The 20,076-nt window shown below is 46.5% G+C and overlaps 1 protein-coding gene across 4 annotated transcripts in view; it reads right to left on the bottom strand.

Annotated features, from left to right (window-relative positions):
• Srgap3 (SLIT-ROBO Rho GTPase activating protein 3) overlaps positions 1–20,076 on the bottom strand; it is a 229,499-nt gene that overhangs the window by 71,842 nt on the left and 137,581 nt on the right. For all 4 annotated transcript variants that reach the window (XM_087904445.1, XM_048438547.3, XM_048438548.3 and 1 more), the window contains exon 4: positions 3,500–3,562. In XM_087904445.1, coding sequence (XP_087760571.1) covers positions 3,500–3,562 — 63 coding nt within the window. The remainder of the gene's footprint in view (positions 1–3,499; positions 3,563–20,076) is intronic.

Raw genomic sequence — 20,076 nt, 5'->3', positions numbered from 1 at the left:
TCAGAGTTTTCAGTCCATGCTCAGCTGACTCCTCTGCTGTAAGCTCGTGGTGACACAGAACATCATGAGTCAAGAATGTAGGTCAAAGCAGAGTGGCTCACCTCATAGCAACCAGGAAGCAGAGAGACATGAAGGGTCCAGGGACAAGACACCTTTTAAGGACGTGTCCTCAGTGACCTACTTCCTGCAATCAGGCCCCAGCTTTCCTACCTCCCAATATTGTCATCAAATAAAGCTCCATTGGTGCATCAAGCCTTTAGCATATGAGCTTTTGGAGGTATTTCAGAGTCACTAATTGGGGACCTATGGACACAGAGGGCCTCAGTTGGCAATATGGAATCTTTATTGTTGGTACCCGAGCCCCCCTCTCCTTCACGCACACCAAAAGAAAAGAGAGCTGGGAGGCACTGGGCCCTTCCTCTCTCCCAGCTCCTGGAGTACCACTTGCAGGCCACCATGAGCACAGCACGGTATCAAGAGGCTTGTTATGGTGTGAGCAACTACCTACATGCATGTCTGCTGCTAGGAGTGTTTATGTCCAGCTGCCCTAACCTGTGGACAGAAGGGGCAGCTAGATACACAGAACTTGGTGGGTTCAGGGCACCATGAGGGACACGAGATGGCATTATCCTCTCAATCTTTGATGTCACCTGGTATTACGGAACCCACACACCAGAGGAAAAGGATAAGCCCCAGTTTTCCCAGACAAAACTGAGAGGGGAAGTAATGTTGTCAATGCAACACCGTCTTTGGGTATCTAGTGCGGTATCACTCAGCAGCCAAGACCTGACTCCAGAGAAATCACTCTACGACAGGGGCAGTGCAGACAATGAAACACGAGGCTTTTATGAGGCTGCAACAGGACTCAAAGCCCAGAGGTGGCATCTGAACAATGGTGTTAGGGTTTGACCCAGTTGGAAAAATGAGTATCACTCAGACGGACAGAGGATAAAGGCACACAGGTTACAGCAGGCCAGGGCAACTGCGGTGGTGAAGGTATTGGGGATGAGGATGAATAGCTTTCCTGCTTAGTTTTTATTGTCAGCTGACCATAACCTAGAGTCACCTGGGAAGAGAGGACCTTGGCTGAAGAACAGCCTTGGTTAGACGGGCATCTGGGTTTGTCTGTGAGAGTGTCTAGCTTGGTGGTTGGTGTAGGAGGGCCCAGCCCACTGTAGGCAGTGCTATTCCCCAGGCATGCGGGCCTGGGCTGTATGGAGAACAAGGCAGTACACGGAGGTTCTCCACAGTTGCCATTTCAAGCTCCTACCTTGAGTTTCTGCCCTGACCTCCCTCAGTCATGGACTCTGACCTGGAAGTATAAGCCAAGTAAACCCGTTTCTCCCTAAGTTGTTTTTGGTCAAGTTGTTTTATCACAGTGACAGACAGCGAACAAGAACAGCTAGCCAGAATGAGGCTTCCAGCTGGCAGACGGAGGGAAGGTTAGAGACCCAGGCAGGAGCACTGAGGTTCTGTGCCTGGAGCAATGCTGCAGGGCTGCTGTAGAGTAAGGGCTCCATTCACAGAGGAACTGAGGGAGCATAGGAAGGACCTAGCCTGGTAATGACCAGCACAGGGCTATCCTCTCCGGAATTCTGAACTACACAATCCATTCATTCACCAACCCTACACATGCACTGACCTCACTCCCATGAGTACAGGCAACAGCCTACCACACCCATTGAGGGTGACAGAACAAGACAGTCATGATGAATGGCTCATAGCCTCTCTAGCACATTGCCCTTTGTGCTAACAGTGCTTTGTATGTGTGGACCCTCAGTGCACTTGGTCCTCTATAGCTGTGTGGAGTCAACCAACTGCAGGTTGAAAATATTTAGGGAAGAAAATTTTATCTATACCAAGCATGAACAGACTTTTTCTCATCACTAAACAGCACCGCGTAACGATTATCCGCACGGCGCTGATGCTGTATTGACAGTAGTAAACAGTTTAGGGATGGCTTAAAGCACCTGGGAGGATGTGTGACATGGCACCAGTTTAAACAGAGACCTGAGCATCTGTAGAGCTCCTGTGTCTATGTGGCTACAAAGGCTGTGGGCGGATTTCACTGTTCTTTCCAGCTGGAAATAAGATTTGACCCAGATTCTGACTTCAGAGTGTCTGCCTTCTCTTTATCTCTTTTCTATGTGGTATTAAGGTGAACCTAGGGCCCTGAACATGCTGGGTAAAAGCTCTATTAATGAGCTATACACCCAGGCCTATCTTTCACTTTTTTATTATTGTATTTTATGTATTATAGGGCATATACATTATTATATATTATATATTACAGGATAAGGTCTTTCTTACTAAGTTGTCTAGGCTTTGCCCATACTCTTTAGCCTGGGAAGGCCTCTAACTTACAATCCTCCTGCCTCAACTTCCTAAGTCATTGGGAATCACAGGTCTGTCTGTCTATCTATTCATCCACCCACCCATCTAACTATCTATCTATCCATCTATCTATCATCTATCTACTATCTATCTATCCATCTATCATCTATCTACTATCTATCTATCCATCATCAATATCTATCTATCTATCTATCTATCTATCTATCTATCTATCTATCTATCTATCTATTTTGAAACGAAGTTGGAACACACTCTTCCTATTTGACATCAGTTCAAAAATATGTCTTATCCTAGGTCCTAGAGCTGCTGAGGTCACCATGGGGCCTTCCACCTGAAGTACAGGCCCTGAGCCCAGGTTCTTAGCCCCTGATGAGCCCATTGCAACCACCATGGGTCTACATACAGAAAGATAGTAATCGTGAAGAGAAAGAGCATCACAAAGTCTGCACTTATTCACTTATTCACATATTAAATCACAACTTTCATAAGGAATCCCTGAATATATAAACATAACAGTTCTACCAGGCTCCCAAGGCTATCTATGGGGCTCTCCACACTCCTCACTAAGGAAGCCAAAGTCTGTTCTTGCCCTCCACTCCCTACCTCCCTGAGTTCTACAAGTGTGGTTAGAGCCTTGACTCCAAAGCAGGCAGCAAAGTTAGCTCTGGGCTAAAGTGTGGTGTTCTCCACTGGAAACAATCAGGCATGCTCACTATTTTACTTCAGGCTATCCTCAGAGCCGGGTTCCATTCTATGGAGCTATGTTCCATTCAGGCAGCTATGAGCCTGCCTGAGATCACAGTCATTAAGCCTGGAGCCTATGGCCCCTGACACCCAAGTCCATATCCCTGCCCTCTGGAGACTTCACGCCGTGTTCTTCATCCTCCACCTCCAGACTTTTGTGCTCATGAGTAACACATCCTATATCTGGAAGATCATGTTACTCTCTCACACACGTTTAACTTGTTAAACATGTTCAGGACCCATTCCAAACACAAGTAATCGGGAGTTGGGATCATGAGTCACGACATACCTTCATGCTGACTTGCTGTCACTCCAAATTCTGCCTGCCTCCCTCCCTCCAGCTATGGGTGATGAAGACCAGAGACCTAAACAGATAGCAATGGTCCTGGACAGAACTTACTGTGTAGAGCTCATTAGTCACCTTCAGCAGCTCCTCATGCATCTGCAGGCCAATCTCTTTGCTCTGGAATATGAAAGAGCAAATGTCAGCACATGGAAATGGTCTGGTTGTCCCTTTAAACGCAAATTGCCCAAAAGTAAGACACATACTCCCAGCCCTTTGATTCTGAGGTAGGGGATAACATCCTCCAAGGCTGTCAAGATAAAACTTTAGAGTCACCTGGTTGACGTTTTATCATCCCTTCCCTCAGTTCAATCTATTACTGTGTCCTACCTTCCAACTGCCCAGTCCTTTATACTTTGCAGCAGGAATTGGGGGTTCCTTCCCATCACCCATCTCTGTTCTCTCTACTCCCTCGCAGAACCATGCACTTGGCCCGCATGTGTCCCTCCAGCCCAGTTCTCTCAGGGAACCTATCCTAACTCCACATGGTGGGCTGCTCTTTGTGTTGATGTGGTTCTGGGCTGACTTAACTAGACAGTGAAGCAGTATCTGCAGCTGTAGGAGAATGTTTGAACCCTTCTACCAAGTGCAAGCAAAACTCCACGTAGCCCCAGCTGATACCAGCAGGCATGTAAAGGCAGAAAGAGGATGCAGCCTTAGACAGACAGAGAAAAAGGAACCTGGTTCCTATCATTGCTATCTGAGCACTGACTGGTCCCAAAACTCAGCCGCAGCCTCTAGTCTCCATCTACTTCTTTGGCTTAATACATGTTATGTTACATTCCCCCCCTGCTGTAACTAGAGCATCCTAACACACACAAACTCATCTCCCATCACCAGTTCCTAGAATACGACATCCTCACTCTAGACCCTAACACTGCTTTTTCTGCCTAGGCCAGGGTCGTATCATGGAGGCTGAGGAGGCTCTGACTTCATTCAGAAGCCAGAAACTGGGAACCACTGAAGGCTTTTGAGTCATAGAATAAGATGCTCAGGGTCATACCTCAGTAAGAGGACATGTGCATAGAGCATGGACTGTGGGGTGGGGGATGGGGTGGGACTGGAGGCATGCTCTTGCATTTCCTCAAGAGAATTGTAGGCTACCACATGGGACTTGCTGGGTCTCAGTTGGTCAACTCCTGGGCACCTCCCCGGAACAGCCACAAAGTCGATGCTTGATAGGCAGCCCTCAGAGCATCTTTATTTTTGTTAATTTTTTTTTTTTAAAGCTGGAACTGGTTAGGGAAGGAAAATATTCCCAATTACAGTTCCAAATACTACTGAGTAGTGAGCCCAAACCAAACATTCCACCAGGGACAGGAGGCCAAAACCAAGATGATCTTCAATAGGCCGCCACACCCAAACCTTGGGGACTCCAGTGACAACATATTGGGCCTTGCTGCTCACATTTTTTTTTTTTGCATTGTTTTCATGCCTACAAAGGACATTGGGTAGAAGGCGCTTCCTTCACATGCAAGGCTGGGCCAGAGAAGGCTCAACCATCCCAGTCTTGCCTTTCTAACATACCGACAGTAAACTGAGGCTAGCCAGTCACAAGGACCAGCCACCACGAAGCAGGTGTCCCCAGCTTCTTTCTCCTCAAAAGCTAATCCTGGCTAAATTTCCTTAGGACAACTGACTCTTTGTCTGGGATGCATTCCTATGGATGGATGACAGGATGATGGGGAGTCTGCCTGCCTCTTCCTAGGAAAACTCCCTACCTTTAGCCTGAAGTTGTGACCACAACAAACGTTTCTAAACATTGCCAAATGTCCTGGGCCGCTAAAACCATTCCTCAGCGAAACACCGCCTTAGGCAAGGCCTCCAAGCAGCGGCTGCTCTGGCCTGTGGGCATATTTTGTTTGGCCCTTTGGAGCTTCTAGAAAGTCTGAACACTTTCCCAGCATTTAACAATCTAGATATTTCCCTCATAAGCCCCAATTATCAGCTACTCTAGGAAGACTAGATGGCCCAGTAGTCCAAGTCCTGTGTCAACTATGGCCGGCTCATGCTTTCCAGCTGGCCGTGGGGCCCAGGGCCTGCTCACCAGGCCATGACCTCGGCTTGGCCCACAGAGGTGTTTCAATTTATGATTCAGAAACCAGGAGCCATTTCAGAAAGGAGCGGCCCTCTGTGCCTCCAGGTGCTCATAAGGATGACAACTGCAGGGTCAGGACACCTGGGATGTGAAGGAACCTTTCAGCCATCCCACTCACAGGAATGCATACGCTTCAGGGCAGCTAGGGATCCAACCCAGCACAAAGCTGGAAACTTGCTTAACATATTAAACATATTATCAGATTTCTTTTTGGATTTTTTTTTTTCTGTAACTCAACTGCGTAGTTCCCACTCCTGATTTTGTCTGCTACCACATTGTGTGGCAGCAGCAAAAGGTTGGGCACTCCAAGTAGGAGTGTCTGAAGAGTGTGGTGGCTGAAACCCAGCCTCATGGTTCTTCAGGGGTCCCCAGCACCATGACCCATGTGGAGTCACAGTACCCCAAGCCCTTGCTTGAGCCTGCGGTATCTCTTCTCGTTCCGCCCTAGCTCTGGGTATATTCACACCTGAATGGAATGTCTAGTAGAGACCAGCCTCCATTGGGCACCGCAGACAAAGCTGAGCAGAAAAGCCCTGTTGCAAGCAGTTTGAAGCAACAGCATTCAAGAACATCTTCCATTTGCTCGATACTATTCAGAGTCCCTCCCAAGCACTGTCTAATGTAAACCTTTAAGGTAGCTACTACAATTATTCTCTTTGACACGTGGGGAGAGATAGAGGTTCAGAAGGGCTGAGTACCTTGCCCAAGATGGCACAACTGGAAAATAGCAGAACTCAGAATCAGCTTTTGATTGGTCTGGCTCAAAAGTCTGGTCTGTTTCTTCAGGACTCTGGACAAGATGAGGGCACACAGGTGAATGGGAAGACCAATCCCACAGGCCACTATGTCTCTGACTCAGGTATTGCTCAAAGGCCACGCCCCCACCCTCAAAGCAAGTCTGGTCCCTTTTGCTCCAATTGTTCTGCTAGGGACACATCAGCATCAATAAGCATCACTTGCTACTCCATTCCTCCTAAGAGAACAGGGATGTGGGTGAGACTGGCCTGTGATTGGCTGATCCACTGGACATGGGCGGGCTGTGACAGGGCGACCTGGAAACTCGCCTCACGGATTGGATCACAGCAAGAACTGTGGCCCAGGCTAAAGGCAGACCTTTTTCCTTAGGGGCATTTTCTGTGAAATGTTGATCACAAAAACATGTGTACACGAGGAACTCTATTATAAACGCCCTTAGATACTCTCAGGGATACAATTGAAAGTTGGAGAGAATTTTTACCCTTCTTCATCAAAACAGGCAAATATTACTTTACATCAACGAAAGACGAGATGGTGAAGTTGCTCTTGTAACGACACAGTTTCCAAGTGAAATAAATTGCACTGCTATGAAAATCTTACTATGGATGACTCAATTTGGTTTTTAATGCAGGGCTAATTATGTTTTTTGGGGGAAACCCTTATGACTTTATTATAGAACTGAGAAGTAGCTCAGAGGTGGAATGAATGCTTAGTATGCAGAGGGTCTGGGTTCAGTCTCCAGTACCACACCCCAAAATAAAACCCCCCAGAATAGGCCTGCCTTAATAAACACCCTAGGACTTTATGAGCTACATTGAAATGTTCTAGTCTTAAGAAGTCTGTCCATATCCCCTTTCTAACTAAGTTAAAGATGGGCCATGTCTAACACTAATATCATCTTCTGTTTCCTACCTTTGGAGTGTTCATGCCCGCCCAAACCCGTGCTGAAACCTAACCCTCAAAGGCATATGATAATAATGTTGAAAGTAGTTAAGATTAGTCTAAGTTAGGAGAATGGGGCCCCCATGATGGGGTTAGTGGCTTTCCCAGGAAGAGAGACCCCATGTGATCTTTGTACAGCCTTGGGGTTCTGCAAAGTCCCCACCAGCAGGAAGGCCTCATTAGTTATGGCCCTCCAAGCCTGGACTTCCAGCCTTCAGATCTGTGAGCAGAGCAAGCATTAACTCTTTCCAAATTACCCTCTCTGTATCTTTCAGTTATAACAACACAAAACAGACTAGGACCAGATCTAAAAATTGCATTGTCTAATTATGCGGGGTGAGGGCTCACCTAGGCCAAAGAGACAACAAACACATATTCTCTGTCATGCAGATCCTAGCTTCGAATCTTTGTGTTTTGTGTGGTTAACCTGCAGGTGGACGTCAGAAAATCAGAAGCAGACCACTAGCTAGGAGTGCATGCTTCAAGAGAGAGAGTGAATAGGAAAACACAGATAAAACGAAAGTAAAAAGCAGGAACAATGGGAGGTTCAAGGAAAGGTCCAAGTGTGGAGGGGGATGGGAGGGTGAGGGAATGAGGCATGGGCCGAGGGCTCAACCAAAATGAAGGGTGCATAAAAAAATGGAAATATGGAAACCTACAATCTTATAATGCAAGAAAAAAATTCTGATTGGTGTAGATAAGAGAACACAAGTGTCATGAAAGCAGACAGGAGAAATACCCTGAGCGGAGCAAGGGGGACTGAGGAGAGAAGAGTATAGGGGATGGGTGAGCCAAAACTAAGGATCCATGAAAGATCCTAATACGCGTTTGGTAAAGGAGTTCGAACACAAGTACCCTACATGGGTGGTCAATGCTGTTTCTAGAATATATGGGTTATTAAATGAAAATTTCAGGGCCAAACACGGGTTACCTCTCTACAAGTTTTTCATCAGGAAGGCATCAAAGACCTCAAACCACACAGGCCATTGCCATTGCTCTTGGCTGTCCCCCATAACTACATGTTATCCATATAGTTATTCAACCATACTGCTGAAGACATCATTCACTGTAGAAGACAGACAGAGAGAAACCAACCTCAGACTGATCAGGAAGCTCTCCCTGCTGGCTAATTTACATAATAACAGAAGGTGCTATGTAGGTTACGTGTGTGTGTGCATGCACACTCACATGTGCGCATGTGTGTAAAAATATCAATGTCCTTATTCAGCACAAGACCCTGCATACCACAATACTGACCTGCTGGAAACACGTGCTCACCGGTGCAGTATGGGTATGATGGTTATGGGGGTAAAGCAATGGTCTTCTGATTGCATGTGAGCCCAGCACCACAGGAGGGATGTTGTGCTTGGTACTGTGCACCCGATTAAAAGCCCATGAGAGGAGATCACAGACCTGCGAGAATAACTGACTGTTGCTGCTTTGCTAAATGATCATGCTGTCAGGCTGCATTCTGAATAATTGTGTTTATAAGCATAGATCTGTGCTGCTCTCAGCTTTGGCCAGAGAGCTTCCTTTCCTGTGGGTTAATGCAGAGACTCATAACTGGTCAAAGCACCAAGCATGGGTAACTGCAAGTGCTCACCTATGGATGAGCCATCTACAACAGCCTCCTACCACCCAAGACTCAGGAAACTTCATAGAAGGGCAGCGGAAAGAATGGAGAAGAATGTTGTGACATGCAGACTCCTGGATACGACATGCTTTCTGTACACGCCAACTCACAGAAGCTGTTGTTAGCTGTATAAGAATAAGATCATCCACAAGATTAAGCCAGCCAAGATTCTACTCTGGATGACAGAAGGGTCCCTCTGGACCCACCCTTATATAAGGAGCTCTCTGGGCAGTTGATAGCTGCTGAGGACATGGCCATCGCTAGGTTGTCCATGCTCCAGTTCATGGCCACATACTCGTGTGCATATGGGCAGCACTAATTGGACTCAGCAGGTTATTAAAAACAATTTATAAAAGAAGACATGAAGTTGGGAGGGAGATGGTGGCAAGACAATAGGATGATTGGAGAAAGGTAGTGTTGGGTGGGTAGACGCTATATGCACTGTGTAAGTGTAGAAATTTTTCAAAGAATAAAAATATTTTTAAGAGCAAATAAAAATTAATACTGTCTTAAAATGTTGGATTAGGAATTGGGGAGAGGGCTTAGAAGGTAAAGGCACTTGCGACAATGCCTGACAACTTAGTTGTCACCTGTAACCTACATGTGGAATAAGAGAACCAGTTCCTGCCAGGTATCCTCGATCTTCACATGTGCATGCTGTCATATGCACACACACACACAAGCACATGCACATACACACACAAACACCAGTAAATCAATCAATCGATCAAACAGCAGAAACTTCTTAATTGTTGATGTAGATAACAAGACTCCTCTCTTCATGTCTTCAGGGAGACCATAAATAGTTCTTTAGACCACTCTTGGTCAGGAATAACTTTGGTCGACTCTGAGTCATCTCTGTCTCATCAATGCCTGCTACAGCTAGCCTGTCTCTCTTTCCTTGCCTTTGTTCCTCTCTTTCATTCCGAAGCCCGACACACCCTTCTGCTGTCTTCCGTCCTCTGGCTTGTTTGCCCATCAAATCACAGACTTAAAAATCATGGGTACCTGGACCATGTGAGCACTGGCCAGAGCCCAGAACCACTATGTTCTTTCTTATGTCCAAAGCAAAGACTTAAAGGTATATCCCAGAAGGGTGTGGGCCCATCCTGCTTGTCCTGGAAGGTCAGGACACAGCTTTCTAGATGGGTCTTAAGTCACTAACAGTAAGGCTCTGTGTGTTGTTGCCTTATCCCCTCAGAACACCTTCCTCCGCCTGTTTCCCACCTGACCTTAAATGGTGTGGGAAGTCCTTCAGTATATTTGTTGTTTTAATTTGCTAATGAATAAAGAAACTGCTTTGGCTTATAGCAAGACAGAACAAAGCTAGGTGTGGGGGGGAGACACAGGGAGGGGGAGGATGGTAGGGGGAGGGGGAATGAGGATGGGAACAGGGACGACACTAAACTGAATTCTGGGAGAAAGAAGGTAGAGTGGAAGATGCCATGTAGCCACCACTGGAGATAGACGCTGGGGATGGAACTTTACCCGGTAAGCCCCAGCCACATGGCGATACACAGATTAATGGAGATGGGCTAATTTAGGATGTAAAACCTAGCCAATAAGAAGCTAGAGCTAACAGGCCAAGCAGTGATTTAATTAATACAGTTTCTGTGTGGTTATTTCGGGAGTCTGGGCAGCTGGGAGCAAACAAGCGGTCTCCTACAACACTTAAACAATTGTCTCCTACCTTCCACTAGTTTTCCCTGTTCTTGGCCACCCATAGGGTTCTTGTTGTCTCAGAACTAGTGAGTGTTTCCTCCTGTGGCTGCAGCTCCAGATGGGATCATTTCTGTTTAAGTAGCAAACGTGGCCTCAAGTCTACCCCACTTCCTCCTCCTGTCTTCCTCCGGCCCTCCAACTCAGCAGTGCTTCTCAGTATCTCCTGGGGACATTTTTGACCCTAAAAGCTTCCTTTTCTGAGCTGCTGAAATAACTGGCCCGAGGCAGCCAACAAATCCTTACAGCTGTGCTCTGAATGCACAAAGGCCCCCTGGGCTCCTGTAGTTGAGCTGGCTTCCCAGCTGGTGACGCTGTAGGGAAGATTGTGAATACAGAGGAGGTAGAACCTTGCTGGAGAAAAGGCATTAGGAGTGTGTCTTCAAGGGTTATAGACTAGCCCTACTTCCTGTCCTCTCTCTGCTTCCTCAATCTGGTACAGTGTGACTGTCTTCTACTTCTGCCACCATGTCTTCCGCACCCTGGCAGACTGCATTCCATCTCCAACTGCAAGCTAAAGTAAAGCCCTCCCTTGAGTGGCTTCCTGGGTATTTGGTCACAGGGATGAGAAAAGAACTGATACAGCTATGAAAGAGTGACTGGCAGGTCAGGATAGAAGTTTCTGGATCTCTAGATTCCTGCTATCATCATTCAAAACAGTGTTCAGTGCTATGACTAGGAATACTTACCATTGTAGATAATGCCATTACCAGCTCCTGTTCCTACCCCCCACACTGTGTTACGCTGAGGGCCACACTAAGTCCTTTCTCAGATGATGCGTGTGTGAGCCTAGATCAGCCCTTTGTGGGAGGCACTGAGGCAGACCCCACTTTTAAGACCAGGACTCAGAGGTTCAACAAAGGGACATCATTTGCCCATGTTACTGAAATAATCAGTGTGTCGGTCCCAGCCATTCCAGTCTGCTCCCTCAGTCCTTTGTCTTTGTTTTTCTGTTTGTTTGTTTGCATGCTTGCTTGCTTTTTAAATATTTGGAAATATTTAAAAATAATCCTAGTACATGGATGTCCCCCTACCCTGGTCTAGAAAGTACACGATATTTACAAGGCTCTGCTCTGGACCATGGTAAATGTCAGATAACATTCAGTTCCCAGTGCCATCATGTAGAACCAGTTGTCATTGGTGAAGAACTCCCTGGCCATCCCCTGGCTTCTTGTGAGGATGTAGAAAGCTTGGCTGTACCTCTGTGGACACTGAACTTTCCAGAAGTAATCTTTCTTGGCTTTGTCCCAATGGTGGCCGACAGTTTTTCATTTTCTTTTCTTTTTTCTGCTAGAATCTCTTACAGATGAGAAACTAATATTCAAGAGTAGGAGAGGTTCCTGTCCTGGGAGCAGGCAAGATCCATTTCTTATGAAAACCTTTGTTCCTCAGTTCTGAGTTTGGTGTTTTCTCCCGCTCAGGGCTAGCTTCAAGCCTATGGATGCTCTGGTGTTTCTTTGCTCCAGTCAAAACACTATCCATCACTTATCGGCACTAAAGTCACTGACCTAAGACATTGCTTCAGCTCCCATCACTTTACAACATGATGTTCTATTTGTTTGCACTGTTCATGGACAGGAGAAGACTGAGAATTGCATTGCCATTTCAAAAATGCCTCTACACGTGTGTTCACCATCTCTTCACCCATTCACCCATCCACCCACCCACTTATCTTCACATCCAACCATTCACCCAGCCACCACCCATTCATCCATGCACCTAGCCATCCATCCACCTACCCATTCACCTACAAATCCCCTCATCCATCCACCTACTCACCTATGCGTCCACTCTTTCCCCTACCCACTCATCCACCCAACCACCCACATATCCACTCATTGAACTACCATCTACTCATCCTTCCTTTCCATTTTTATATCATCTTCCTTTATCCTGGCCCTGAGAACAGTTCACCACTATGTGCACGTAAGAAAACACATGGAGCAGCATTAGCTGCCCCACCCCTTGGCTCAGCACTTCTATCTTCAAAGACACAAAATGCACTGTCAAATTAGTCACCCTTTAGCATGACTTTGAGCACTTCACTACTGACGTAGAATCCTTGAACGAATGAGGTTCAGTCAAGAGCTTCCAGTGGGTCTCTGGCGTCTAGAAAGCACAGTCCGATCTCTCTGTCTGACTCTCAAGAGCCCTCCTGACCCGATTTGCCTCTGCTGATTTCACCCTTACTTTAATTCCCCCAATACTTAAAACATGCAGAGAACAGAGGACACACTACTTGAGTATACTAATTAGGAAGATGTGGTACATTTTTTTTTTTCCTTTGAAACTACTTTAGAAAGTGAAATGTTACAGAAACAGCTGACGACCTTGGGTCCTTCCTCCCCCCTCATTCCTCAATGACTGTTCTATGGCTGGTGTGTGTTCTTACAGGTCCACTGCCACCTGGCCTTATTTCAGACAGGGGCCTAAAAACACGAACAGTATAAAATTTTCGCCTGGGCTGTACATTTTACTAAGCGCTGCTCTGTGTTGGAGGGAGACTGCTGAGACTGACTCTCTCTAGCTCATGCTGGCTTCAAACTCACAATCCTTCCTGTGCAAACTTCTCAGGTGCTGGGATCATAGGCCTGCACCGCAATACCAGGAAAAACATAATGCTTGACCCTTCTTTTCTCACTTAACATCATATTTTCAAGTTTTATCCAAACTGTTCTTAACAGATGTAGATTTATACTGTTCTAGCGTGTGACTGCCTGTAGCTTATTTAATTAACCATTCTCTTACTGGGCACCAGATCCCCAGGAGCTGGAGTCACAGAGGGTCGTGAGCCACCTTGTAGGTAGCAAGAACCAAACCTGGGTGCTCTGCAAGAGCAACCAGTGCTCTTAACCTCAGAGCTTTCTCTCCAACCCACAGGACAGATGTTTAACAAGGAACTGTCTAGCGGTCAAGTAAATGTTGGCCATGTCTGTGATTGTTCAACGGTGGCAGGTGGCACTGTCCTGACGCTTCACTGCCCCAGGCCACCGTAAGTAGCATGCTTCCTGAGCAGGGGCCTAGATTATGTAAGCACGAAGGAGGCTAGGCCAGGATAAGCAAGTCAGCAGCATGGATTCCGCCACCTTCTCTCTGTTCTTGCCTGTGATGTAGGGCTCCGACCTCGATTTCCCTGAAACCACAGACTATAACCAACAATTGTGAGTGAAATATCGAACTATTTATAGAAAACATCTCCATAAAAAGTTGTATGTACGTAGATGGCTTAAAAAATCTTCAGGTTATACTGAAAAATGGAATTGCTTGGTTGCAGAGCCTGTAATTCCTTCTCCATTGATACCAGGTAATTTACAACCGCATCGATAATAGACAATTTCCACTCCTATGACAACCCCTGACACTTTACATACCGGTCCCCACCAGGGACTGCTTAGCTAACCTACCCAGCAACAGGCTGTTCTAAGTACCACTATGAGCACTCTTTCTTCTTTTTAGTATTGCAGTTGCATCTTCTGCAACCTGTGCAGTTGTATCTCTTACCCACATTCCTACTGGGCTGTTTGCTCCTTTCTTATGTATTTGTAAAAGCTGATTTTATTTTTCTGGGTATAAAATTGTATTAATCCTGTAAAGACCAAATATCTTCTCCTTGTCTCAAATGTATTTTGTCTATCATTCTACTAACTTATGAATGCTATTGTGTGGACAGTTTTTAAAGTATTATAATTGAATTTACTAGTATTTTTCTTTTGGAGTGTATATTAATTTATTTTTAATTTAGAGTGTTGGAGAGATGGCTCAGCAGGTAAGAGCATATACCACTCTTGCAGATGACCCAAGTTTGGTTCCCAGGACCCACGTATGCATTTTAACAACACTTCCTAACTGAGTAGGATTGGTACCCAAGAACATTATTAACTCGTGCATATTAATCTTATGAGCAGACATGAAGCAGGAAGCATGATCTGCTGGTAGTGCTGGTAAACCCTCCTCATTAGTGGTGGTGGGGCCTTAAGTGGGCCTAGTTTTCCTTTCTTTTCTTAAATGGTAAGAGTTAGAAGCATGCCTTTTAGACATCAAAAGTGCCTCTTCCCTCCATGTTGTACAGGCTAGAGGTACTAGTCAAATTAATAAGGCAAGAAAAATAAATAAGAGGTTATGAAAGAAGAGCAAACATACCAGCTTCTTTGAGAAGCTATAGGTGATATCTTCCCAAAATTTGTTTAACCTGTGGACCCTGAATAAAACCTTCCCAGCATCCTTTCCCTCTCCAATCTCCCTCACTTCATTCCTTCTCAAAGACCTGCAAACAACCCTATTAATCACTAGCACATACTGATTGCTTACTGTGTGCTAGGTGGGCATTTCACATCATCTTTTAATCTTGGACCAGCCATCGGAAGGAGATTTCCATTTGCCTCATTCTGAAAATGACAAAACAAAGCAGAAGGGAGCAAACTGTGCTCAGATGGCTGAAGGCAGCAGGGTCTGAGGTGGAGTCTCTAAGCTCAGTCACGATGCTGCTCACCCACGGTGCTGGTCTGCTTCTCCTACCCACTCAACTTTGCTTCTCAAAAGCGCTGTGTATTTGTCGAGGACACCATCGTGTGACACTCAAGCTTCCCTGCAGGACTGAGAACTTCCTCCTAGGAAATGCTACCTATAGACACCATGGTTGAAGGAGCAATCTGCCTAAGCATGCGCACACCCTCTTTAGAGACAACCCACAAGCACTGATCAACCAGTATGAGGATAGAAGGGCCCAACCTCTAGGCTCAGCTCTGCAGGTCCGTCTCCGCTTCTTATGACTCCACCACACGCTTTGTCCCTTGATGCCTCATGCTCCCCATCCCTTTCCTTCTCCAGGTGGGACCCCCAATCCAATCTGTACTTTATCTCCATAAGAGTCAGCTTCCCAAGGGAGCCAAGCTGTGATCGACTCTTAGCACCAGGTTTCATTGCAGCACTGAACCCATGACACCATGCCTTCCTTGAACCTCCCTCTGAATGAACTTGGGTAGGGATGGCCACCCCTCCCTGATGCATCCAAACAAATCATTTCTTTGTAGCTCAACTTCTACACTACCCTGTGAGCATTCCAAGGGAGGGCACAATGTTTAAACTATTTCTCTGGCCTGTTCATCACCTGTCTCTACCACTGAGTTGGATGTATCTTAAGTAAAACAGCAGTCTCTACCTGCTTGGGTTTCCTTATCTGTACAATGGGATGACGGGAAGTCGTCTCAGACTTGAAGAATTCAGTGCATACAGAATGCTTAGGACCTTGTGCAGAATAAGCACTAATTGTTTCTTTGCTACAATTGCTTATTTGCCATCATACTAGCACGAGCAAATGTGTATTGAATGAGCAGGAAAGGCTGCTGAGGCCTGCTTCACAGGCTGTCTGTCTCCCTGGGAGACAGTGGAGACAGGCTGAGGTCCTTCATCTCTTTGTTCTCCCACCCCAGTGCAGACCTCACCGCTGGACCCTCCAGCATGCAAACCCTCACTCTCTCCTGCGAGAAAAAAAAATGAAAAATAAACTTGGCTTTGAATCCAAGGCCACGGCTGCTTTTGATCTCTGTTACAAAGCAAAGCAATTATTGGACACAAAAGCCCTGATTTATTTATGAAATGCAATGGACATCTTCGAGGCGGGGACGAGAAAACTCACTGACGACCAAGTTCTTGTTGCCACACAGTGAAGGGCTGCTTTCAAACACAGGCCCCCCAAATGCCCTCTCGTCTCTGCTGAGAGTCTCTCCTCATTAGTGCTCCTTCCAGAATGCTGCAGCTTCCAACAATCAAATTCACATCACGGCCAGGGCAAGTAATTAAATTCCACAGGCATCGGCGTGCAGAATAATGGATGGTTATTGTGAAGGGAGTGGAGGAAAACAGAAGAGGCTGCAAATGGGCTGGGCTTCAATACCTACTCTCAGAAACAGCCAGGGGAAAGGGGGATGCCTGTGACACACAGTGACCCTCCCAGCTGGGGTGCTGAATAGGGCCGGATTCCGAGCTGGGTCAAACACCTGGGTTTGGGGAAGATTATTTCCCTAGCAGACATGGGCCTCTGTTTGCTTACCTAGAAAACAAGGAGGCTGCACTGGAAGACCTTCCCACGAGGGTTTCCACAGTCAGTTGAGAGTTGGTTAGCAACACAGATTCTCAGGCCACACTCTGGACCTAGTGGTTCAGAAACTGGGACTATGGAGCCCGGCAATATGCCCCTAATACATCTCCAGGGGACACTACCCCAGGCTAGACTGTGACATCCACTGGCAGGTAGTGTTTAATGGGGAGACCACAAACACAAAGTCGGGAAAGGTTGGGAGGGTGAAATAAAGGAGTCAATATGCATACTGGACGACATTAGGGAAGATGGGCTGTAGGCAGTCCTGTTTGGCTTGGTTTTGTGAAACAGGGGCTCAGATAGCTCAGGGTTCTCTAAACTCACTATGTAGCTAAGGCTGGCCTTGAACTCCTGATTCTCCTACCCCCATCTCCCGAGTACTGGGATTAGTACATAAACAAATGCCAAAACACCTGGTATGATATCTCCAAGTTTTAAAATGGTCTAGCTTAATGTAGTGGTTCTCAACCTGTGGGTAACGACCCCTTTGGGGTCAAACAGCCCTTTCACAGGGGTCACTGAGACTATCAGAAAAGAGTTACATTACGATTCACAATAGTAGCAAAATTACAGTTATGAAAATGTTATAGTTGGGGGTCACCACAACATGAAGAACTGTATTAAAGGGTCACAGCATTAGGAAAGGTGAAAACAGCTGTCTTAATGTGATGGCCAAGTAGGTTATGTTTAAGAGCCGAATGCAGCTTAGACTATTGTCTGTCCCCCCAGTTCTGGTGTGCCTCTGACCTCCATCACAATCTGTTCTGTCTCCTGAGCTCTTGCCTCGCTCCGGAGCTCCCAACCCTTCATTCACTTGGCACACTCACCTTTACCCTTCAATACCCTCACTGCTAACTCATTCTCAGGTCTCAGCCCCACTTTCTGCATCCCAATAGAAAAGACGGAAGCACAGAGCCAACAAAGAAGGTGTAGAGGTTATTTTTCTATCGCTGTGATAAAACACCAGAACCAAGGCAATTTATGAAAGAAAGGGTTTAATTGGGCTTACAGCTCCAGTGCATCAGAAGTTAGGAGGGTGGAGTGAAGGCATGGTGGCAACAATGGCTGAGAGCTCACATCTCCAGGCACAAACAGGAGGTCGTGAAAAAGAGTCTTTAGAAACCTCAAAGCCTGGCCAGTCACACCCTTCCTCCAGCAAGGCCACACTTCGAAATGCTGTCCAAACAGCTACCAAACAGGGACCAGTGCTCAAGGCTTATTGTAACAGGACCTTAGCATGACTGACTCCATGATGGAAGTTCCGTTCAGGTTGTAAACAGTTCCACCTGCCAAAGCTAAAACAAAGTCCTAACCCATCGAAGTCCATAGTTCTGGGAAAGTCTCTAAATGGACTAACCTTCTGTAGTTCTGCTTCCGGCCAACTGTTCTTGTTAACTGAAGGATGTCAACCCAGAACATGGGTTTTGTGCTTAAAAGCTCACCCTGAGAAAGGCTCAGTGCCACACTGAGATCCCAAACACCCGGTGTAGTTGCAGGCCTGCTAATAAAGCCTTTCTATTGGCTTAAACCCATGTCCAAACAGTCTTCTCTGGTAAATATTCCACAACAATGGGAGCCATCTCGTTCAAATCAACACAGAAGGCAACACACACAAGGACAGCGTGAAGATGTTGTGGCACGGGCCTTCCCCACAGACGAGGAGTTCTTGCCTCTTCAGAAAATTTGGAAACTTCAATGAAGTAATTTGGCCAGAATCAAATAAGATGAAGTTTTAAAGAGATGAACATGGGGGCGGGGCTGTGTGCAGGGGTGTGCAGGTCAGATTTAAAAAGTTAATGCAAAAATATCTGGAAGTTTCAGCTGAGGCATGCGAGTCAATCATGGGTTGAGATGGTCACCAGAAAGGCAAGCATGTTCTTTCTCGGTGGTATTAGAGATGAAGTGTTGGGACAGCCCTCGCCACTCCACGCTGGCCAATCCTTGCTCCTCAAGGCTTCTCACCATAGGCTACTAGAGGTCAAAGAAAACTCAGCATGACCTATAGGGAGTAGCTTGAGAAGACCCAAGTGAATGAGAATATTCGTCTCCAGACAGCAAAGACCTGGGCGTACCACCTTCATTTCTGTCTCCAAGCCACGCATGGGTTTTTACGCTTATTGGATATTTGCGGTCCTCAAGAACACAAGAGCAAAAACCTCGTACTATTTCATTTCTGCATTGAAGGACTGTCTGTTGATCCCAGCTGTTCCCAGACAGAATGGGCAATCCTGGAGTAGAGAGCCCAGGGGACATCTAATATCTCTTTCTTCTCATAAGGACACCCCGACTGCTCTTGGGGAGCCACCCTCAACCATCCTCAGAACTGTGGATCAGCAGGGTTGAGCACCTCTTGCTCCATAGGAGGGCATCTCTCCCACACTTAGGACTTCCTCACCAGACTGCAGCAGAAAGGGTGATCACATGTCTGTGCTGGCCGATCAGTGCTCAGAAAATCTAATGCTAGATTCAAAGCATAAGATTCAAGCCTGGAGCTGCTGGGAGCCCCCAGTCATAAAAGTGGGACAAACTAAGAAAAGGCTCCTCATCAAAACTGTTCCCTGAAGCTGGGAAATAGACACCAAAGTCACATAGAGGAAATAGACAATTTCCTGGAAACAATTCTTGTGTCCCTAGAAGCACCCCCATGCCTGAAGCCAAGGTCACCTTGTAAAGGCATGGAGTGGGGGAGCCTTTTCCCCCTTCAAGCAGGTTGAACTGCATTTCCGCTGTCCACAGATACAGGTACTGACCATTCCAGAGGGCCTCTAAGACCTCATTCTGTTCTACTTTGCTCTGCTTGAGCCAGACCCCTCCTTTTAAAGTCAGCCCACCTCCATGAGCTTCTGGAATGCCTCTTCCTGGTGCTGGGGATTGAATGCTGGGCTAGCCATGCATGCTAGTCAAGTGTCCAGTTTCTGAGCAACATCCTGAGCCCTTCTGTTATCGAACTGGGGGTGGGGGTATCACAAGCTATGCCCAAGTCAGGTCCAGCAACCTGCTCTCAATAAACCAATAAAGAAAGCCAATTTAAAAGTGGAAAGCCCCCCCACCCAAAAAACAGGAGGAGATTTATTCAATGCCACATTGAGAAGACAGACAGAGCTACATAAAAACCCTCAAGTCTGTCTTTGGGGCCCTGGAGTGAGACGGAAGTTTAAATAGAGGGTGAAGGGTGTGCACATTTGACACATCCCAGTTAAGGTGTGGTCCCGCCCACCGACCCATCTTTCCCTGGACTCAGTCTCATCCTGAAAACATATTCTGACAAGCTGCTATAACTGTGTGAAATATCTTACAGGGAGACAAATATACACACACGTGCAGGTACACATACATATGCACATGCACACTCCCACCTTTTCCTTTGGCTAGCATGAAGTTCCTGGAGA

The sequence above is a fragment of the Myodes glareolus genome, chromosome 3 (assembly GCF_982192425.1).
Source record: "Myodes glareolus chromosome 3, mMyoGla1.1, whole genome shotgun sequence".
NCBI lineage: Eukaryota > Metazoa > Chordata > Mammalia > Rodentia > Cricetidae > Myodes > Myodes glareolus.
The sequence above is the reverse complement of the archived record's forward strand: the minus strand, read 5'-3'. Positions and strand labels throughout refer to the sequence as shown.